Here is an 18,869-nt window from a genome sequence, read left to right on the forward strand (position 1 = left end):
TGTTGGCATGCGGCAGCCAAATAGCCAGCGAGGGTCGAGCCGTGGCTGGTCCTGCCTTCACTCTGGGAGCAGCTGAGAGAGAACACTGAACAAGGGTGGGAAAAAAGAAGGGGAGTTGTGGGTTCGGGTGCTCTGGCTGAAGGGGGCTTTGGCCCCAGCGGGGCAGGAAAGAGCTGAAGAGGCTGGCGGTGGGGTGAGGCACATAATGGCTTCCAGCCAGGAGATGCCAGGTGCCCAGAAGTGGCTTAGATGAGGAACCAGGGTCTCAGGTTAGGCTTTTATGTGTCCTCATATAATTTCTCCTAATAATGATACGTAGCAGCTATGTGTGTCCAGCGCTATTCTAAGTCCTTTACACATTAACTCGTTTTAAGCCTGATGATACCCTATAATTTTTTTTTTTTTTTTTGAGACACGGGCTTGCTTTGTTGCCCAGGCTGGAGTGCAGGGGCATCATCATAGTTTACTGGAGCCTCAAACTCCTGGGCTCAAGTGATCCTCCCACCTCAGCCTCCTAGTAGCTGGGACTACAGGCACATGCCACTGTGCCTGGCCACCCATAATTGTTAATTTTAGAGATGCCATCATTTTTACAGATGAGGAACTTGAGGGACAAAGAGGTTATGTTTTTTGCTCAAGGTGTTAAGTGATGGAGCCGGCATCCCGCATCTGTGCCCCTGACTGCTCTGCTCTAAGTTGGGCCTTCCCGTTTGGGGACAGAAGTTTTGCCACAGAGGGTTTCCCAGAGTCCCCTTTGCTCTGGTTTGAAGGCTGGGCTCCTGAGACAGGAGCATGGAGCCCCTGCCCTTTTAGGGCCTCTGAGATTTCAGGGGCCGAGCTGGAGCCCCTCAAGGAGAGGGGTATTCTGCTCTGTCCTCACAATAGCTCCCTTCTCTCTGCCTGCAAATGCCCTTTTGTGCATGTCAAGGGCTGGGAGCTGGGAGGCCGAGTGCTGGTATGTGTCTCAGTGGCTCTGGGCTGCCCCAGATGCTGCCTGCAGCTCCTGGCCACACCCCACAGCCCAGAGCTGATTGCCTGGGGTGTGGGCCCCCAGGCTCTGACGCCCAGCCCAGGGAGGTCCCTGGGCTGGCTTGTCCCCCTCTTGTGGCCTGGATCCTGCTCCTGCTTGTTTCCTGTCTGTGCTGTCTCCAGGATATGTCTCTGCTGGCCACTTTCTTTTGCTGACACTGACTCTCCTCCCTCTGTAGGCCTCCACCATGGACAGAGGCCAACTCCTGCCCCTCCTTGATATCCTGGCTCCTCTGCCTGACCCTGAAGGCTGAGGGGTAGTGTGAGTGTTGGCCAAGGCCTGTTGGTCTATCCAGAGAGGTAAGTGCTCTGCTGTTGCCCTTTCAACACCCCTGGGGCCTCCAAGCAGGTGAGGTTGGGGGCAGAGGTGGGTGTGGAGCTGCCTAAAACGGATGTGGTTTGGGGGCTGGAGGGGGAAGCCCTGCAGAGGTGGCAGGTGTGGTGCTGCTCAGCATGGGGAGATCTGATTTCTTCAGAGGTGGGGGTAATGTGGGGACAGGATGGGGGAAGCCTTATTTTCTCAGCAGGACGGGCTAGAGGGCTCTGGGCCCAGGTGACAAGGGCTGATGGGGGAGGGAAGATGACAGCTGCTTCCAAGGCAGCATGAAGCTGGTGGGGTTGGGCGGCGTACGGTAGCTTGGGGCTGGGAGTGGGCCGGGCTGGGAGTATAGTGGGGCAGATGTGGCAGGGGGGAGCTGGCCTGTGTCCAGACGTAGACACCAGAGAGGAGAGTGCAGAAAGGACCACCCCTCCCTCCCTGAAAGGGTGGTGACCACTCTCCTCACCGTGGCCAGCCTGTAGGTTCTGTGGAGTCTGTGGTATGGGGAGGTGGCTTCTGTCAATGGGAAGGCAGGGACAGACCTTCCACTATCCATGCAACATCCTTGAGAGGGAAAATCCCAACTTGCGACTGTGGCCAGAAGGATCCTTGGTCATCTAGCATATCCCCTGCTCTTACAGACGAGGAAACGGAGCTATAGAGGGGAGAAGTGACTTTTCAAAGTCCTGCAGTGAGGACGTGTAGAGCCAAGCCTGGGATCTGGGTCTCCTGGGTTCCCAGCCAGCCCAGAGGCTTGGTCTTATGGTGCAGGACACGCCTGCCTTGTCTGAAGGTTCTTCCAGAGAAGGCTCAAGCTGATCTATGGTGAGGGGTAGAGGGCAGGAATGGGCTTTCCACCAGGCCTTCCTCAGGGGACCAGAGATACTGGGATGGGCTAAGGGCACCGTAGTCCCGGTTACTGTGCCTGAGGAGCTGGAGCTCAGCCTGGCATCTGGACAGGGGCCCTGTGATTCCCTTCCTCCTGTCCCAAGACAGAGGCCGTCTCTGAGCAGCAGACCCCTCAGGCCTTGAGAGATCGCGGACGAAGCAGGAGCTGGCTCAGTGTCTGCCCCGGCAGCCTACACACTGGACTCACACGGGGTTAGCGTTCAGGGTGCAAAGAGTCCCAGAGGACTGGGATGGGGAGGACGGGTTGTCCCTTCCGAGCCTGCATGGAAGGGGGGAAGCCCTGGGAAGCAGGGCCTCTTGTTCTGGGGGCTGGGCTGGGTGTGCACCTGGCCTCTTGCTGGCAGCAGGCTCTGTGCCACCAACCTTGGGCCGGGGACAGGGAGAGGAATTACTGTAAGTGGGAGAAGCAGGTGTTCTCTGGTCAGCCGGAGATCTGGACTTGGGAAGCACGTGAGTGACAGCAGTGGCCAGGTGTTCTTCCCTTCACTTGGCCCCCACCTCATCCCCCAGCCCAGACCTGGCTTCTCATGTGCCCAGCCTTCCCTCTGGGTACACAGCAGCCCTGGTGGGCAGAATTCCTTGTGTTTACCCCGTTGTCTGGGTGATGGTGGTGATTGGGTGGAACTCCCATGCCAGATACACTGCCAAGGCCACCCTGAGGGGCTGCCAGCCGGGGCCCCATGAGTGCTAGGGCTGCTGGTCTTGTGACGTGGGCACCTGTCAGCCAGGCCCGGGCATGGGCCCAGGGTCACGCTCACGCCGGGGCTCCCATCAGCTGACTATTTTGGGCTCTTGCTGACCTGGGCCAAAGTCAGACCCAGCCAAGAGGGCCCAAAGCAGCTCCCCCCATCCCCAGAGGCCGGCTCTGGTTTCCGCAATATAAACAGAGGAGAACACGCTGCCGTGGACGTAGCTCCACATCCAGAGCCCACTCAGCCGGTGCACAGCCTCAGCCGTGACGACAGGCTGACCAGGCGGTCACGTCTCACCCTGCAGGGTTCCCTGAGGCCGCCAGGAAGAGCCCCCAACCAACCCTGGGGTTCTCCCTTCGTATAGTCATCCAGGATCGCTGAGGGTCAAAGCAGATCGTGAGGAGGAAGCTGGTGAGTCTTGGGATGAGGACACTGAGGCAGGGGCTGGGCTGTTTGGATTTTTTCCCACTGTGCCCATCATGCCAAACCTTTGGCCTCGAGGAGGAGGGGGAGGAGGAGGAAGCAAGTGTAGCTGACCGTCCTGGGGAATGAGAGTGTGGCTTGACCACAGGTGGGTGATGGAGTTGGACTTGGGAACACTCTGACTGAGAACCGGAGAGGTGGAATTAGGCAGGTGATGCTGCCTGTCTCTTCCTCAGAGGTTGCCTACAGGGTCTCAATCCTCCTCTCCTGCCCACCCGGCCTGGACGAGGTGCTGGTCTTCTCAGGCAGGAGAGGGATTCTACAGTGACTTTGGTGTCCACCAGGGTCCCTCAAGATTGGTCTTTGAGCAGGGTCCCTGAGCCCTCCACTGGTTGGGACTAGGTGGCTGGCCAGGCCCTTGGCGTCCTGCGAAGCCCTCAGCCCTTTGCCTGCCCTCCGTGCCGGGCCTCCCAGCTGCTTTTGGTGTCGAAGGAGCAGGGCCCGAGCCAGGTCTGGCAAGTCCGCCAGCCAGCTTGCCACAAACACGCTCCCAGGACCCATGCCAGGGACTTTGGCCCAGCACGGAATAAGTGGCAGCTCCTTACGTGGGAGGCTCTTGTGCTCTCCTTCCCAGTTCTCAAAAAAAATTTTTTTCCCTTTCTGAACGTGAGTCTCTAAATGAATCCAGAGCCTGTGTCTAAAAATACTTTAACAATAGGAAAGTGCATCAGTCTTTCCGGCTGGGGCTTGTTATCAGAGGGTTTTTATTTTGGAATTTGAAATTTGGCCTGTGGAGGCTGGGTGGAGGCCTTGGGCAGGGGCAGGGGGGCATTTGGTGGGTGTCAGTGTTCTGCAAGGTGGTGGGAGACTCTCCAAGGTGGGAGGAGAGAGGAGCTGGCCAGGAGCTCAACAGACTGAGGGGTCCTAGAGGGAGATTTGAAGTGTGGGCCGACCTTTCCCAGAGGAACTCCGTGATCTTGTTTGTGTTTTCCAGCCCTGTCTGGCTGTTCTTCCTGAAGTCTGATCCTTTTTTTTTTTTTTGAGACAGAATCTCTCTCACTCTTTTGCCCAGTTCAGTGGCATCATCATAGTTCACAGCAACTTCAAACCCCTGGGCTCAAGTGGTCCTCCTGCCTCAGCCTCTCAAGTAGCTGGGACTATAGATGTACACCACCATGCCCAGCTAATCTTCTAATTTTTGTAGAGATGGGGTCTCGCTATGTTGTTCAAGTTGGTCTCCAACTCCTGGCCTTGAGTGATCCTCCTGCCTCAGCCTCCCAAAGTGCTGGGATTACAGGCATGAGCCACTGTGCCCAGCCTGAAGTCTGATCTTATTCCTTAATGCTGTCATTTCTTCTGGACTGAGAGGGTGATGGGTGTAGAGAAATCACTAGACTGAAGATAGTTTCTGTGGCCATAGCCTGACCTCCTTAATTAACCAGCTTTCTCCAGAGTATTAGTTGAACACTTGCTGCACACAGAGTCTGGAATTTTCCCAGTATTGGGTAGAACCACATCTCTGGGCACATTCTTATTTCCTCTCACTGAGCCCTGGAGCAGGGGGAAGTGGGGATGGGGTTACTGTTTATCTGTAGTTCTCCAGAGAAGGAGGGCTGCTGGCTCCCCAGTCCAGCTGAGGACCCTGGTGTCTGCTGTCCCTGCCTGCTACTGTCACCCTCCCCACCAACTCCGCCAGCCCCAGGATTCTGCTGCAGGCCCCTAAAGTCCAGGCACCAGTGCTCGATTTCGATGTTGAGCCTCTCTCTTCCATTGGTGAGTTGAATTCTCTCAGCACCAGGGCTTGTGACTCCGTCTGCATTGGGCAGATGAGAAAACAGTCTTGGAGAGGGCAAGGGACTGGCCCCAGGCCACATACCAGGCTTGCTGGCTCCTGGTCAAAGATGCCCTGGTAGCTCTTCCATCTTTTGCCCCTGCTGAGGACTGGGGGGGAACTGGCTGATCTGTCTGCATCCTTGGGAGCCTGTTTTTGGGGTGGTAATGATACATGTGGTCATATGGCAGGGCCAGGGCAGGGGCCAGATCAGAGCTGGAGGCCTGGGCCTGACCCTTCACCCCTGGTTCCCAGAGTTGCCCATGGGAAGCCCCCGGGGCAGTGGGCAATGCTTCCTTGCCCACAGCACAAATCTCCCTGCCCGCTGCTAGGGCAGGAAGAGGAAGTGGCCAGGTTAGGGCTGGCAATAAGCCTTGGGGTTGAGGAGGGGAAGCTCCCTGGACCACTTCCCAGCTGGAAGGCAAAGCTCACGCATTCTGCCCACCCCAGGGGAAGGGCGTGGGGCCTAGGGGTGGGGATGGTCTCAGTGAAAGTAGGGCAGTTCCCGCCCTCTGCTCAGCAAGGCTGGGGCCCAGCCCAAGGTTGGGGGGCAGTGTGGGAAAGGGGCCATGTAATTCCACTTCCTCTGTTTCCTATTACCCAATTTCACACCCACTGTCTTGACTTGGGGATGATAGTGGGCATTGGCTGCCCATTTTGGGCCTGCCCTGGGCTACTTACTATGTAAGTATGAGGATGTACGATGGGTCCTCCTGCCAAGGTGTGGGAGACAGTGCTCTTGCCTTCATGGTGTTCACATACTGTCAGGGAGGGATGGGTCTGAGCACGTGATAAGTCCTCGGGCCTCATAAGGTTTGATGGGGAGGGCTAAGGGCCTGGTGAACAGTTCAGATAACATACTGTGTTGTCAGCATGAGGACCAGATATTGCAGCCTCTCCTAACTGTACTTGTACTCTATCTGTTGATAGAACAAATACATAATGAGAAACAGCCACTATGATTTCAGAAACACATACTTGAATGAATTTACTCAGTAAATTCCAACTGCATCTGCATCCACTGGAATAAATATGTGTCTCCCATTTAAGCTTGGCTATTTTTTTTTTAAATGAATTTTTTTTGGGAAAACATAACATACATACAGAAAAGTACACAAATCATAGGTGTATAATCTTAAGAGTATAGTTTGATGACTTTTCCAGAGTGAACACCCATGTGTGACCATTGTCCAGATCGAGAACTAGAATGCTCCCAGCCCCACCAAAGACCCCCTCATAGGCACCCCCATTTCTGATTTCCAGGCAATGTGTGTGTGCTCCTAGTTTCATGGTGCACTCATAAGAAACAAGGCTGAGGGGCAGAAGCCACAGCCCCAGGAGTTCAGAGTCAAGAACACTGGGAGTTAGGAGACCGTAGTTCGAGTCCTGCCCCCGAGCCTCTGTTTCCTCATTTATAAAATGCAGATTGTAATTCCAAACCAGGAAGGATTGGGGAGAGTGTTAATGGGAGAATCCATGTGAAGTGCCTGAGCCAAGGTCTGACCCACCCCTGTTGAGAGGATCCTTGGTAGAGTTGGGTGGGTCCAGGAGGGTGGCCGGTGAGCTCAAGTCTTAGGGATGAGCAGGAATAGAGTAGAGGGAGGGTGGGAAACAATGTGCCCAGTGGGTCAAACAGGATGTGCAAAAGTGGGTGTTGGGAAGGTTTAGCTCCAGGTCCTTGTGGGGGGGTACTGGGGAGCTGGCTATGGGGGCCTGACTAGGTGGGCTGTGTTGTCTCCAGCATGACCTCTCCCTGCCCTTCCTGTGTTATACGGCCTGGCCTTACCTTCAGGTCCTTGTCTCTAGTTTCAGATTCCTCTCCCATCATGACCTGTTCGTTCCCATCTTAACCTCCTCCACAATGAGCTGTTGACTCTGACTTTGTTCTTGAAGGCTGGACTTGGGGGTCCACTGGGGGTCTCTGTCCAGTCTGGAACCAGCTTTTGCTCTAGGCCTCCCAAAGTCTGCATCAGTTATGCCTTTCCCCAGAGTTCTGCCTTAGGTGGGCTTCACTCTTGCAGAGCCCCAGGCCACCCTCCCTGGAGGGCCCTTGAGGCCTGGGATCTCCAAGCCCTTTTCACCTCTCTCTCCTCTGTCCTGGGCTAGGTGTTCCACATGGGTACCTGCATGAGTGGCCCCTCCTGTGTTCCCACAGAGGGACTTTGCCTTTTTCTCCTTATTTACTTATTTTCAGAGTGTGGTATTTTCAGACCTTCTCAAGCATGGCCAAGTGGCAGCTGCAGTTCCTCACCCTCCTTTTGGTTTTGGGGCAGCAGGACTGCAGACTCCACAACCTGCAACAGCTCAGGGAGGGGGGGCCTGGGCTGCAGGCCCAGATCTGGAGGCTAGATGCTGAGATGCTGGATTCAGACCAGGGACCCTTGTGCTCCTGAGCAAGGTGCAGTTCCTCTTGGAACCCTTGCATCCTAATCTACAAAATGGGAGGACTTGAATTCTGTTAGTGTTTTTAAACCCTTTTTTAGCTGTAGAACCATTTGCCACAAAAGGATTCCCCAAAATCCAAGCAAAATCTTATGCGAAAGCTCAAGAGAAAGAAAAACAAAACTTTGGTGGAAGTGGGATGGGGATCCTGGATTCTGGGGATCGTGGTCCAATTGGCACCATCCTGCACATACTTCTCCTTCACCCAGCTGGCCCTGAAGGTCTTTCTGGAAGTTGGTTTGGGACAACTCAGAGCTCTCTGCAGGCTCATTCATATTGAGATTGTATGCTGGGCTGGGGAGCTCTGAATGAGATTGGTATTACAGTCGTCACTTGGTATTTGAGGGGGTTGGTTCCAGAAGCCCTGCATATACCAAAATTGGCACATATTCAAGTCCTGCAATTGGCCCTGTGGAACCTGCGTACATAGGAAAAGTCGGCCCTCCATATATGCAGACTTTGCATCATGCCAGTGCATTTGGTTGAAAAAAAAAACCCACTTATAAGTGGACCTTTGCAGTTCAAACTGGCGTTGTTCAAGGAACAACTGTATATGAACACTGCTCCATCCATGGTGGACCGTGAGGATTTAGAAAGAGGAGACAGGCTGGTTAAGGGGTAGTTTTCTAAATGGGGGTGAGCGAGGAGAAGGAGAGGTCAAGGGGCATATCGGGTTGGTCTGCTGGACCAATGAGGTGGGGGTTGTGCCTGGCAGTAGGAAGCGGGAGGGAGGGGTGTCCAAAAGATGTTCCAAAAAAGAATTTCAGGAAAAATGAAAAGTTGCAATTGGGGCATCTGGAGCAGAGATGAGGTGGCAGGCAGGGGGTGCAGAGATGACAAGCTCTGCCTGGAACAGATGAAGTTTGAGGTGTTTGTGGGACCTTTGAGTGTGCAGAAGCGGGGGCTGGGGACAAGGGTGTGGGAATCCTGTGATGGAGGTGAGGGTGGAAGTGAGGAGCAGGCAGTGCCTCAGGGCAGAGGGAAGTGCTATAGGGTGAGCAGAAGAGGTGAGAGCAGGGTCAGTGGGTGTGGGCTCAGTGGAAGCAGAACTCCTATGGATGTTGACTTAAACGGGAGAAGGGGAATGGGGCAGGGGGCACGGGGCTCTCTTCTCCTCAGTGTTAACCCTTCTTCCTTCCTCTCTTACCTTGCTCTGGGGAGGAGCAGGTGGACTCCCCAAGCTCTGGGGAAATGGAGGTGGAGAGGTGACAGCCAGACCAGAGAAGGCTCCAGGTACCTGCAGCCTGGCCTGTGCTGATACAGCCCTGGCAGGCTGTTCCCCGCTCCACAGGGCAGGTGATAACTGGTCTGAGCTACTCTCCCCACGCGGTGCTGGAGGTGGGGTGTGGGGGGCAGGTGCTCCCTGTTGGTGGGCAGGGGGAAGAGATTGGTAGAAGGGAATGAAAAGATCCCCTAGAGATGCAGTTCGTGGTCCAGCGTTCTGCCCCAGTGTGCCACCACCTCGCTCTGTGACCTTGAGCAAATGCCATTATTTCTCTGAGCGTTTATTTATAAAATGGGGAAGAGTTCACACAAGTTTGAAAATATTTCTCAGGCTCCACCCGGTTCTGAAATTCGGTGATTTCCCAGCTAGGGTGCACTCACCCTGTAAGGGGCTGGGGAGAGAACTGGTGAGAAACCAAGTTCGGCGCGTGGAGCAGAGCCCACTGGCTGAGCTTGGGCCTGGCAAACCCCTGCCCTTGGGAAGGTACTTTGCAGGGGAGACTGCCAGGAGGGACTAAGCAGGGGCTCTAACTGACTGTCTCTAGGGCAGCCTCTCAGCATGAGAGCCTGCTAGGGAAGACGAGTTAAGTGCACAAGCTGCGCCTTGGGCAGATGTGTGAGCGCAGGCTCGGCAGGGTGTGTCCCCGAGCTGCCCGCCCCAGCCCTCGGCCTGCTCAGGCCGCTCTGCGGCGGCAGGGGCAAACCCCAGGCCTCCAGTAAGGACCTGGGAGGGTGCAAAGGCGGGGCCGGTCACGGCGCGAGCTGGAGGGACCGGGCACAGCTGGCTCCCGGGAGCAGCCGGAGGGTGAGGAGATCTCGTCCGGGGAAGCCCCGCGGCCGCGGCTCTACAGCGCCGCCTTCTCGGGCTCCGGCCCTCCAGCCCGTTATTTCGGACCTGGGGTCCCGGACCGGGACCGGGGTCTGGTATGGGGAGCCTAGCAGGTCCGGGAGCTGCTATTTTTAGCCGGCGCGGCGGGCGCGAGGAGACTATTTATAGATCAAACAATCCGCGCTCCCTGCGTCAATGGAACCCCGCGTGCGTCACGCGCGCAGACATTCCAGGCCCCCCTCCCCGCCCCGCCCCCTCGGGCTCCCCGTCCCCGCGCCTCCCCCTGGCCGCCTCCCGCCGGAACCGCGCCGCCCCCCGCGCCCTTGTATGGCCAAAGCTCGCCGGGCCGCGTGCGTCAGTGGCGCCCCCGCCCCTCCCCGTGCGTCACGGAGCGCTTAAGAGGAGGGTCCGGCTCGCCGGGGAGCCCCAGTGGCGGAGGCTGCGAAAGTTGGGGGAGTGCACAGGAGGAACTGCGGGAACGCACGCGGGACCAGGCTGCTTTTCGGAGCGCTGGTCCCAGGCAGGGGGAGCAGGAGCCGGCCGGGTAGGTGCCCCTCGGGGAGCGTGCATCTGTTTTAGGGGTGGTGCATGAAGGAGGTGGCTGTACGCGCGGGCAGAAAGGATGTTGTAGGGTTGGCATGCGGGGGGACGGGTGTAGAGTGCAGCTCTGGCGTTGAGGGGTAGCGGTTGTTGTGGGATGAGGATCCGGAGCAGAGTGAAATCTATTGGGGGTGAGGGGTACAGTGTCTGCAAGGTGGAAACAGCAGGGGTTGGGGTTGGCGCCAGGAGTTGGGGACTTGTCCAGAAGGCAACTGACCTTAGTTGTCTCCCAGGATGCCCAAGTGGGCACAAGCTGCTCTGTATTTGGGGATCGTTGGGGGTCTCAGCACAGTGGAGGAAAAAATAACAGAACTTTGGCACTGCTGGGATCCATCCACTCCAACCAGGATTGGATTTCCAAAAGGGTCTCCTTCCTCCCAGCCTGTCAGCTTCCCTCCCCTTGCCCCAGTTGTTTTCTTAACAGTTTAGAGACTGTAGCTTAGTTTGCAGGGATTCCCCACCCTGAACTTTCTGCTGGAACTAAATTAGGAGACCTCTGGATCACTGAAGGAAATGGCTCAGTTGGTGGCTGATCTGTGGAGGGCTGCTGTGTGTTGGAATAAAGGAGACTGCTTCAGGTCAGGGCAGGGAGGATTGTTTTAGCTGGAACTTGGATCCCGTGCGTGCATGCGTGTGTGTGTGTGTGTGTGTGTGTGTGTGTGAGAGAGAGAGAGAGAGAGAGAGAGAGAAGGGGGAAGAGAGGTGGACACCCTTGTCCTTGGGGATCCTGGATGGAAGTTGCTAATGTTGGAGTCTTGGGAGTGGTGCTACCTGGAGGATACTACCACCCACCATTCCAGCTCCACATGCCGATCGCCTCTGTGCCCCCTCCCTCATAGGCCCTGTTGGATCTTACAGGTAGGGTGCAGCCTGAGGCCTGTTCAGCAGAACAGGTGCAAACCACATTGTTGCCAGGACCTGCCTGAAGCCGGATTCTCCCCACTCCCTCCTTCAGCCCCGCCTCTTCCTTCTCCTTGTGGGACTGCCCCCCCCGACCCCCCCCCCCCCCCCGCCAGTGAGGCTAGATATAGGTCCATATCTTGTGTTGCTAAGTACCTGCATGAAAGGGGGGGCAGATTGATGGGGGTTGATCCGGATGTGGGATGTCCAAGTGGAGAAACAGGATTTGAATAAGGCTGGAATGAACGCCCAGTTCTGTGTGGCTACCGTCTTTCCTCCTCCACCCCCAGCCCATCCCTGCACAGGCTGTCCTAGTGCAGGCAGATGTGGCCACCCTCACCTCTCGCAGGTGCTGTATGCCTGTGGACGGGTGCCCCTGGGTGGGTGGAGCCTGGGCTTCAAGGGGCTCTGTTGTGTTGGTCGGTTGTGTGTCAGGCCAGGGGGGGAGGTGCCCTCTTCAGGGGCCATGGAGTTGGGATAGAGACTAGGACCAGAGGACTTGCTGGGCTCTTGCCCAGGAGGTGGTGACAGCCTTTGCCCCCACTGCTGTACCCCGTATGTGGTACTCTCTGTTGCAGCTTGATTTCTTACTCAGATTTCCTCCCTGACTGGTGAAGCCAGTTATGCAGACCCAGACATGGAGGAGGGAGGCGAGACTGTGTCCCAGAGCCTCCTCTGCAGTATTTTTTGACCCATCTGTGAATTTGGGAATCTCCCCTAAATGATGTTATCTCTGTTCCTTCAGGCTTCTGAGGATTAGGGGTGCATAACCCCCTTTACCTCAGCCTCTGGGTTCTTCAGGGCACAGACATAGCTTTAGTGGAGGAGCCCAGGCAGGGGGCAGGATGTCCTCACCATCCAGCAGCTGGCTCCTGCTTCTCGCATAGCCACCCTAAGTCTTCTGCTGGACTCTGAGAGTTCCCTTATAAAAATAACTGGGGATAGCAGAGACATCCCTCTTAGGGACTGTCCATTGTCCCGGAAGTCCAGAGGACTGTGCTCCCCTCACTCCACCCCATCCCTCCCTCCAGCAAATGGTCTTTAAAGGTCTGGAGCCAGATTACCCATGAGCAGGCCTAGGCTCCTTTACTCTTTGCTTCTGGGAGCTTCCCAGACAGTGCAGAGTGGGTTCCCAGCCCCAGATGGCAGGACTGGGGTGTGTGTGGGATCTGCCACCTTTAGTCAGTATGCAGGGTTGGGGTGAGGAAGGGGGACAGGCTGGAGGCAGCTGCATTGCTACTTAGGCCACCTTCTTAAACAGCTGGGCCTTCATTCCAGGCTCCTCTTCCATGTCCAGGATGTCCTTCTTCCAAGGCACTGTGGGGGGAGCAGAAGAAGGTTTTGCAGAGGCTGGGGTATGCTGGGAGTATTCCCAGGAAGTGCCTGGTTGGAGAAACAACATGTCTGCTCCTGGGAGCTGGGCTGAGGCTTTGCTGGGCTGCCTCTCCCACCCACCCTTCTCCCAGCCCCAACCCACGCCTTCCCCAGTCGGGGAGGGGCAGGGGGCTGGAGGAACACAGCTTCCCCCTGTTCCAGCAGAGAAATGCTGGCTGGATGCCTTCCCCAGGGTTCCCAGGCCGACTGGGGTGTGGCTGGCCTTCTGACTGAGCCCACTCTTGCTGGGCCACTGCCCAGGGGCTTTGTGGCACGTAGGTCGGGATGGTATTCCGGCCAGGGGTCAGGATTCTTGGGTTCTGTGGTGGGCATGGTCCTGATGCCTCAGTGTCCCCTCTCTGGGCTGGGCTTCCTGCCACCTGGCTGCTCTGGGGCCTGTATGCTTTGAGACCAGGTTTCGAGCTCTTCTCACTGACCTTTCCCCTCCGCTTCCTGGGGTTTCCTCCCTCTCCAGAGATGCCCTGTATCCAAGCCCAATATGGGACGCCATCACCAAGCCCAGGACCGCGTGACCATCTGGCAAATGATCCCCTGACCCCCGAGTTCAACAAGCCCACTATGGACCTGGCCAGCCCTGAGGCGGCCCCCGCTGCCCCCACTGCGCTGCCCAGCTTCAGCACCTTCATGGATGGCTACACAGGAGAGTTTGACACCTTCTTCTACCAGCTCCCAGGAACAGTCCAGCCATGCTCCTCGGCCTCCTCCTCGGCCTCTTCCACATCCTCATCCTCGGCCACCTCCCCTGCCTCTGCCTCCTTCAAGTTCGAGGACTTCCAGGTGTATGGCTGCTACCCTGGCCCCCTGAGTGGCCCACTAGATGAGACCCTGTCCTCCAGCGGCTCTGACTACTATGGCAGCCCCTGCTCGGCCCCGTCACCGTCCACGCCCAGCTTCCAGCCTCCCCAGCTCTCTCCCTGGGACGGCTCATTCGGCCATTTCTCACCCAGCCAGACTTACGAAGGCCTACGAGCATGGACAGAGCAGCTGCCCAAGGTGTCTGGGCCCCCACAGCCTCCAGCCTTCTTCTCCTTCAGTCCCCCCACCGGCCCCAGCACCAGCCTGGCCCAGAGCTCCCTGAAGTTGTTCCCCTCGCAGGCCGCTCGCCAACTGGGGGAGGGAGAGAGCTATTCCATGCCAACAGCTTTCCCAGGCCTGGCGCCCACCTCCCCACACCTTGACGGCTCAGGGATACTGGATGCGCCTGTGACCTCAGCCAAAGCCCGGAGCGGGGCCCCAGGTGGAAGTGAGGGCCGCTGTGCTGTGTGTGGGGACAGCGCTTCATGCCAGCATTACGGTGTCCGCACCTGCGAGGGCTGCAAGGGCTTTTTCAAGGTATTGTGCTACCCTGGGTGGGGCTGTTTGTGTGAAGTGGGGCTGGTCTCTCACCCATTGGGGTCTGTGGCAGCCTCGCTTGGGTTCTCCTCCTGGCTGGTCGTGTCCCACAGGAAGGGGGAAGGCCTGTCAGGTGGGCTGCATTCCTAGAGACCCTTAGAGGCAGGGGCTGGAACTTCTCATTCGCCAGGACACGCAGGGGCCTATGGAACTGCAGAGAGCTTGAGGGAGGGGTGAGACACAGGCTGCAGGGGTCCCCAGGAGGGAAGTTGTAGCAGCCAGCCTCTGGTTTTCCCTGCCCCTCCTCCCTCAACTCAAGGTCCTCGTGGGAAGGGGCGCCCCAGGCTCTCGTGTTCCTGGCATGAGATGAAAGGATCTGGGCAGAGGGTTTGGTTGTTGAGGGCTGGGGGTGGACTCGGGAACAGGCTGTGTGTTTGTCCCAGCCCTGGGTGCCTGCTTAGCTTCCGGTTCCCACCCCCAGCCCCTTGGCCCTCTCCTGTCTGCCCAGGGAAGGGGCAGCGGACACAGGCACGTTAGAAAGTACAGGTGTCTGGACTGCTGGGGAGCTCCTAGCCCCTGACCTGTGTCCTGGGTCCTCCTGAGGCAGAAACCACCTCCAGTGTCTCTAAGACTTTTCTCTTCCCCACACCCCCTTCCATCTCTCCCTCCCTTGCCACCCAAATGTTAGAAAAATAGCTGTGAACAGAGAGCGCTTTTGTCTGTAATGGCAGCAGGATCTGGAAGGTCCCCTCCCCTGGGCTCCCCCCCTCTGACAGCCTGTTCCGTGTTGCCCCCCCTACTCAGCGCACAGTGCAGAAAAACGCCAAGTACATCTGCCTGGCTAACAAGGACTGCCCTGTGGACAAGAGGCGGCGAAACCGCTGCCAGTTCTGCCGCTTCCAGAAGTGCCTGGCTGTGGGCATGGTGAAGGAAGGTGTGTGCCTGGGATGGGGCCCAGCAGGGCAGAGGTGGGCCTGGGCACGGTGGGCAGGCAGAGTCCCCAGGCTTCTGCCCTGGAGGACCACAGGGGAGGGCATGCCTAGACCTTTCTTCCACCCCCACCTCCAGACCCCTGGGCCTGAGTGGGAGGCAGCGTCCGCCTGCCTGGCTTGTGAGGGTGGTGGTAGGAGAAGGTCCCTTTAGTGGATCTCCGGGGCTGTGGGTCCTTGAGACTTGGGGTGGGGGGTTCGTCTCAGCAGTGGTGTGCACAGCTTGGGTTGAGGATCCCTTCCTTCCTCACCCCTGCCTGTTCCTCTGCAGTTGTCCGTACAGACAGCCTGAAGGGGCGGCGGGGCCGATTACCTTCAAAACCCAAGCAGCCCCCGGATGCCTCCCCTGCCAATCTCCTCACCTCCCTGGTCCGGGCGCACCTGGACTCTGGGCCCAGCGCTGCCAAACTGGACTACTCCAAGGTGAGGCCCCACCCGCCCCGCCCCGCTGCTGCTCCTGGGAAGGCTGTGCGTGCACATGTGCTTTTGGGCATGTTAGAAAAGGCCCCCCTCCAATCTGACAAATCAGAAATAGAGGAGCCCCCTCTGGGCTGACCAGATGGGAAATTGCACCCCCTCAGGCAGGTGGCCAGTTAAAAAAACATGTTCCTTCTGGGAGCTGCAGCGCTGGGTTAACGCGTGAGTCTCGGCAAGTAAGAGCGTAGGCCGAGTCTCAGGTGCACTCTCACTCCCGGGATCTGGCCTCCACGTGTCGGACACAGCTGGACAAGGGGCGCTGCAGGACCCTGCCTGGGGTGCTGACCGCACTGGACCGCCCTCTTAGTTCCAGGAGCTGGTGCTGCCCCGCTTTGGGAAGGAAGATGCCGGGGATGTGCAGCAATTCTACGACTTGCTCTCCAGTTCCCTGGAGGTCATCCGCAAGTGGGCCGAGAAGATCCCTGGCTTTGCCGAGCTGTCACCGGGTGACCAGGACCTGCTGTTGGAGTCAGCCTTCCTGGAGCTCTTCATCCTCCGCCTGGCCTACCGGTGAGCTGTCCGCTGTCTGCTTGGCCCCTCCCTCTTCTGTCCTTACCCTTGAGCCACCCTGACCACTTTCCATGCCCCCCTGCCCACCAGGTCCAAGCCAGGCGAAGGGAAGCTCATCTTCTGCTCCGGCCTGGTGCTGCACCGGCTGCAGTGTGCCCGAGGCTTCGGCGACTGGATTGACAGCATCCTGGCCTTCTCCAGGTCCCTGCACAGCTTGGTTGTCGACGTCCCTGCCTTCTCCTGCCTGTCTGCTCTGGTCCTCATCACAGGTAAGTGCCCAGCGCCAAGCTGGGTCCAAGGGGGTGGGTGTCATGGAGTTGACTGGTCTTCAGGAGGGCGTTGGGTGGGCTGGCACTTCCTGGGCTCCTGCACTGCCCCATGCTCATACCCACCTGTGAAGTGGAGGTGACAGGAGTTGGAGAGGGGCTCTGCTACATCTGACTCCACAGCCCAAGCCGGCCTCTCAGTGATCCCAGACTGCCTGGGAGATAGACTGTAGGTGTCATGTATGTGGCCTAGGGTTTTGGTTTATTTTGAAACCTTTCCTGTCAATTATACTGCATACAGAAACATACACAGATGATAAATTTTCATAAACCACACTTGCATAACCAGATGTTGGTCAAGAAGGAGGACATGACTAGCCCCCCAGTGCCCTTCCTTGTGCCCCCTTCCAGCCACTGTCCCCTCAAAGGTAACCACTGCTCTGACTGCTGACAGCACAGATTAGCTTTGCCTGTTTGGGACTTCATGTAACACAGTTGTGTAGGATGGACTTTGGTGTTAATACGGGGTTTCAGATCTCATTTTTTTGTTTGTTTTTCAAAGCACCAGAATCTGCCCCTACCTCCTTTTTCACTTAAATTTCCCAGAGGAAGCAACTATCTAGAACACAATCGGAGGTCCGGGCTGCAGAGGGAGTGGCGAGTTCTGAAGCTGACTCTCCTTGGAGGCAGCCCCTAAAACACTGCTGCCCAACTCCAGGGCTTCTCAGAACCGTCTAGATGAAAAACCACAGGCCTAGCCAGAAGTCCTGGGTTAGGGTTTTACTTTTTGCGACCTTGGGCAAGTCATTTAATCTGGCTGGGCCTGGGTTTCTCACTTGGAAAGTGACGCTAATGAGTGTTACTGCCTTATCAGACGTGTGCTGAGGCTTACACGTGGGCTCGTGCTTTAGTGACGTGCCAGAGGAGCTTGAGGGGTGGCCAGTGGCAGCAGCTTACAGGCCCCGGGGGGAGGCCAGGTCTTCGGGGGTCTGGTCCTCAGATGTGTGGGTAATCCTGTACCCTCCTTGCAGAGCGGCACGGGCTGCAGGAGCCGAGGCGGGTGGAGGAGCTGCAGAACCGCATTGCCAGCTGCCTGAAGGAGCACGTGTCCGCCATGGCTGGCGAGCCCCAACCGGCCGGCTGCCTGTCACGCCTGCTGGGCAAACTGCCCGAGCTGCGGACCCTGTGCACCCAGGGCCTACAGCGCATCTTCTACCTCAAGCTGGAGGACCTGGTGCCCCCTCCACCCATCATCGACAAGATCTTTATGGACACGCTGCCCTTCTGACCCCAGCCCGGGAACACGCGTGCACACTTGTGTGCACTCTCATTTGCCGCCCCATGTGCCTTTAGCCCACGGACCCCCAGAGCACCCCCAAGCCTAGGCCTGAGCCGCAGCCTGGGCCACCTTCTCGCCTGCTCCAGGAGGTTGGCAGGGAGCTCAAGCCCCGGGGGAGGGGGTGCATTCCTGGGGGTGACCCCACTATTTGTCTTACCCCCCAGCCCAGCCCTGGCCTTCATGTTTTTTGTAAGTAAACTGTTTTTAACACACACTGCCATGCTGTACATAAGCTGGATGACGCTGTAAATATAGGAAGGAAGAGGTTGAGGTGGGAGTGGGGGTTGGAAGGAAGGGACGGGCCCCCCACTGGCCTGGGCAGGCCTCTCCAGCCTCCTCCTGCTGGCGCTCTCTTCCCACCCTCCTTCCACGTGTACATAAACTGTCACTCTAGGAAGAAGACAAATGACAGATTCTGACATTTATATTTGTGTATTTTCCTGGATTTATAGTATGTGACTTTTCTGATTAATATATTTAATATATTGAATAAAAAATAGACATGTAGCTGAAACTGGGATCTAGTCTCTCTCTGACACCCTCCCCCTGTCCCCCATAATGACATAGGAGACAGGGTGGCTCTGGATCGATCCTGGATGTTACCAGCCTGAGCCAACGGGCCTGAGTGTACTCACTTGTAAAGGCGGATGGTGATGACACCTGCTTCACAGGCTTGTGCACAGCACTTAGACTGGTTGCTAACACGGGAGCCTCCACTAAACTTGCCTGGCCTGTGCTAGGGCCTTCAGTGGCAGCAACTAGCCCAGGGATCACAGCACCAGCTCTAGCGATAGCCCGGGCTGCGGGTCTCAGGGCTGTCGTTGCACTTCCCAACCTGGGCAAGTTATTCTGATTCTTGGTTTCCACATCTGTAAAACAGGAAGAGGGTAGGCCCAGCCTCGTGGAGCTTTCAGGACCAGAGGAGTGTGTTTGTGTAGTGCTTCGCATGGGCTGGGTAGGATAAGCCCCAGATGGCAGTGGCTGCTGGTATCCAGTTAAAGTGTTTTTCCATCCTTGTCCTCAGCATTCCTCCCCACGCCCCTGCCACCCCAGCAACAGCATCCGGGGAGCTGGTGGCCCTCGCCTTCGTGGCAAGGTTGTACTGAGATCCCCACCTGTGGCCTCCAGGCTCATCGGTGGTTTAGTCAGCTGGCTTAAAATGTAGATTCCTCCTAGAAAGGAAGGGGCTTAATGAGAAAAAAGAAGGAAGCAAATTTCTAGGCTCTACCCCCAGAGACTCAGACTTGGTGAGGGGTGGACCCTTATATCCGTACTTGCAGCAAGTGCCTGGGTGCTTGTGACACAGGTGGTCTGGGCGCCACCCTTTTGAGACACACGAATCTAGATGGACCCAACATGAGGC

The 18,869-nt window shown here is 57.2% G+C and overlaps 1 protein-coding gene across 4 annotated transcripts; it reads left to right on the top strand.

The window, feature by feature from the left end:
- Positions 1 to 1,206: 1,206 nt before the first annotated feature.
- Positions 1,207 to 18,020, top strand: NR4A1 (nuclear receptor subfamily 4, group A, member 1). 4 transcript variants are annotated; one of them, XM_012653752.1, is made up of 7 exons: positions 1,207 to 1,329; positions 13,048 to 13,925; positions 14,730 to 14,859; positions 15,186 to 15,337; positions 15,699 to 15,901; positions 15,992 to 16,170; positions 17,199 to 18,020. In XM_012653752.1, the coding sequence occupies exons 2-7, from the start codon at positions 13,050 to 13,052 to the stop codon at positions 17,453 to 17,455; spliced, it is 1,797 nt and encodes a 598-aa protein (XP_012509206.1). In that variant the 5' UTR covers positions 1,207 to 1,329; positions 13,048 to 13,049; the 3' UTR covers positions 17,456 to 18,020. The 4 variants fall into 4 exon arrangements, with proteins under 4 accessions (XP_012509206.1, XP_012509197.1, XP_012509189.1 ...); XM_012653743.1 differs by lacking the exon at positions 1,207 to 1,329 and adding an exon at positions 3,344 to 3,360 and having other exon boundaries at positions 17,199 to 18,017; XM_012653735.1 differs by lacking the exon at positions 1,207 to 1,329 and adding an exon at positions 10,082 to 10,242.
- Positions 18,021 to 18,869: the final 849 nt, after the last annotated feature.

Source organism: Propithecus coquereli, unplaced genomic scaffold, assembly GCF_000956105.1.
Source record: "Propithecus coquereli isolate 6110/MARCELLA unplaced genomic scaffold, Pcoq_1.0 Scaffold111, whole genome shotgun sequence".
Lineage (NCBI taxonomy): Eukaryota > Metazoa > Chordata > Mammalia > Primates > Indriidae > Propithecus > Propithecus coquereli.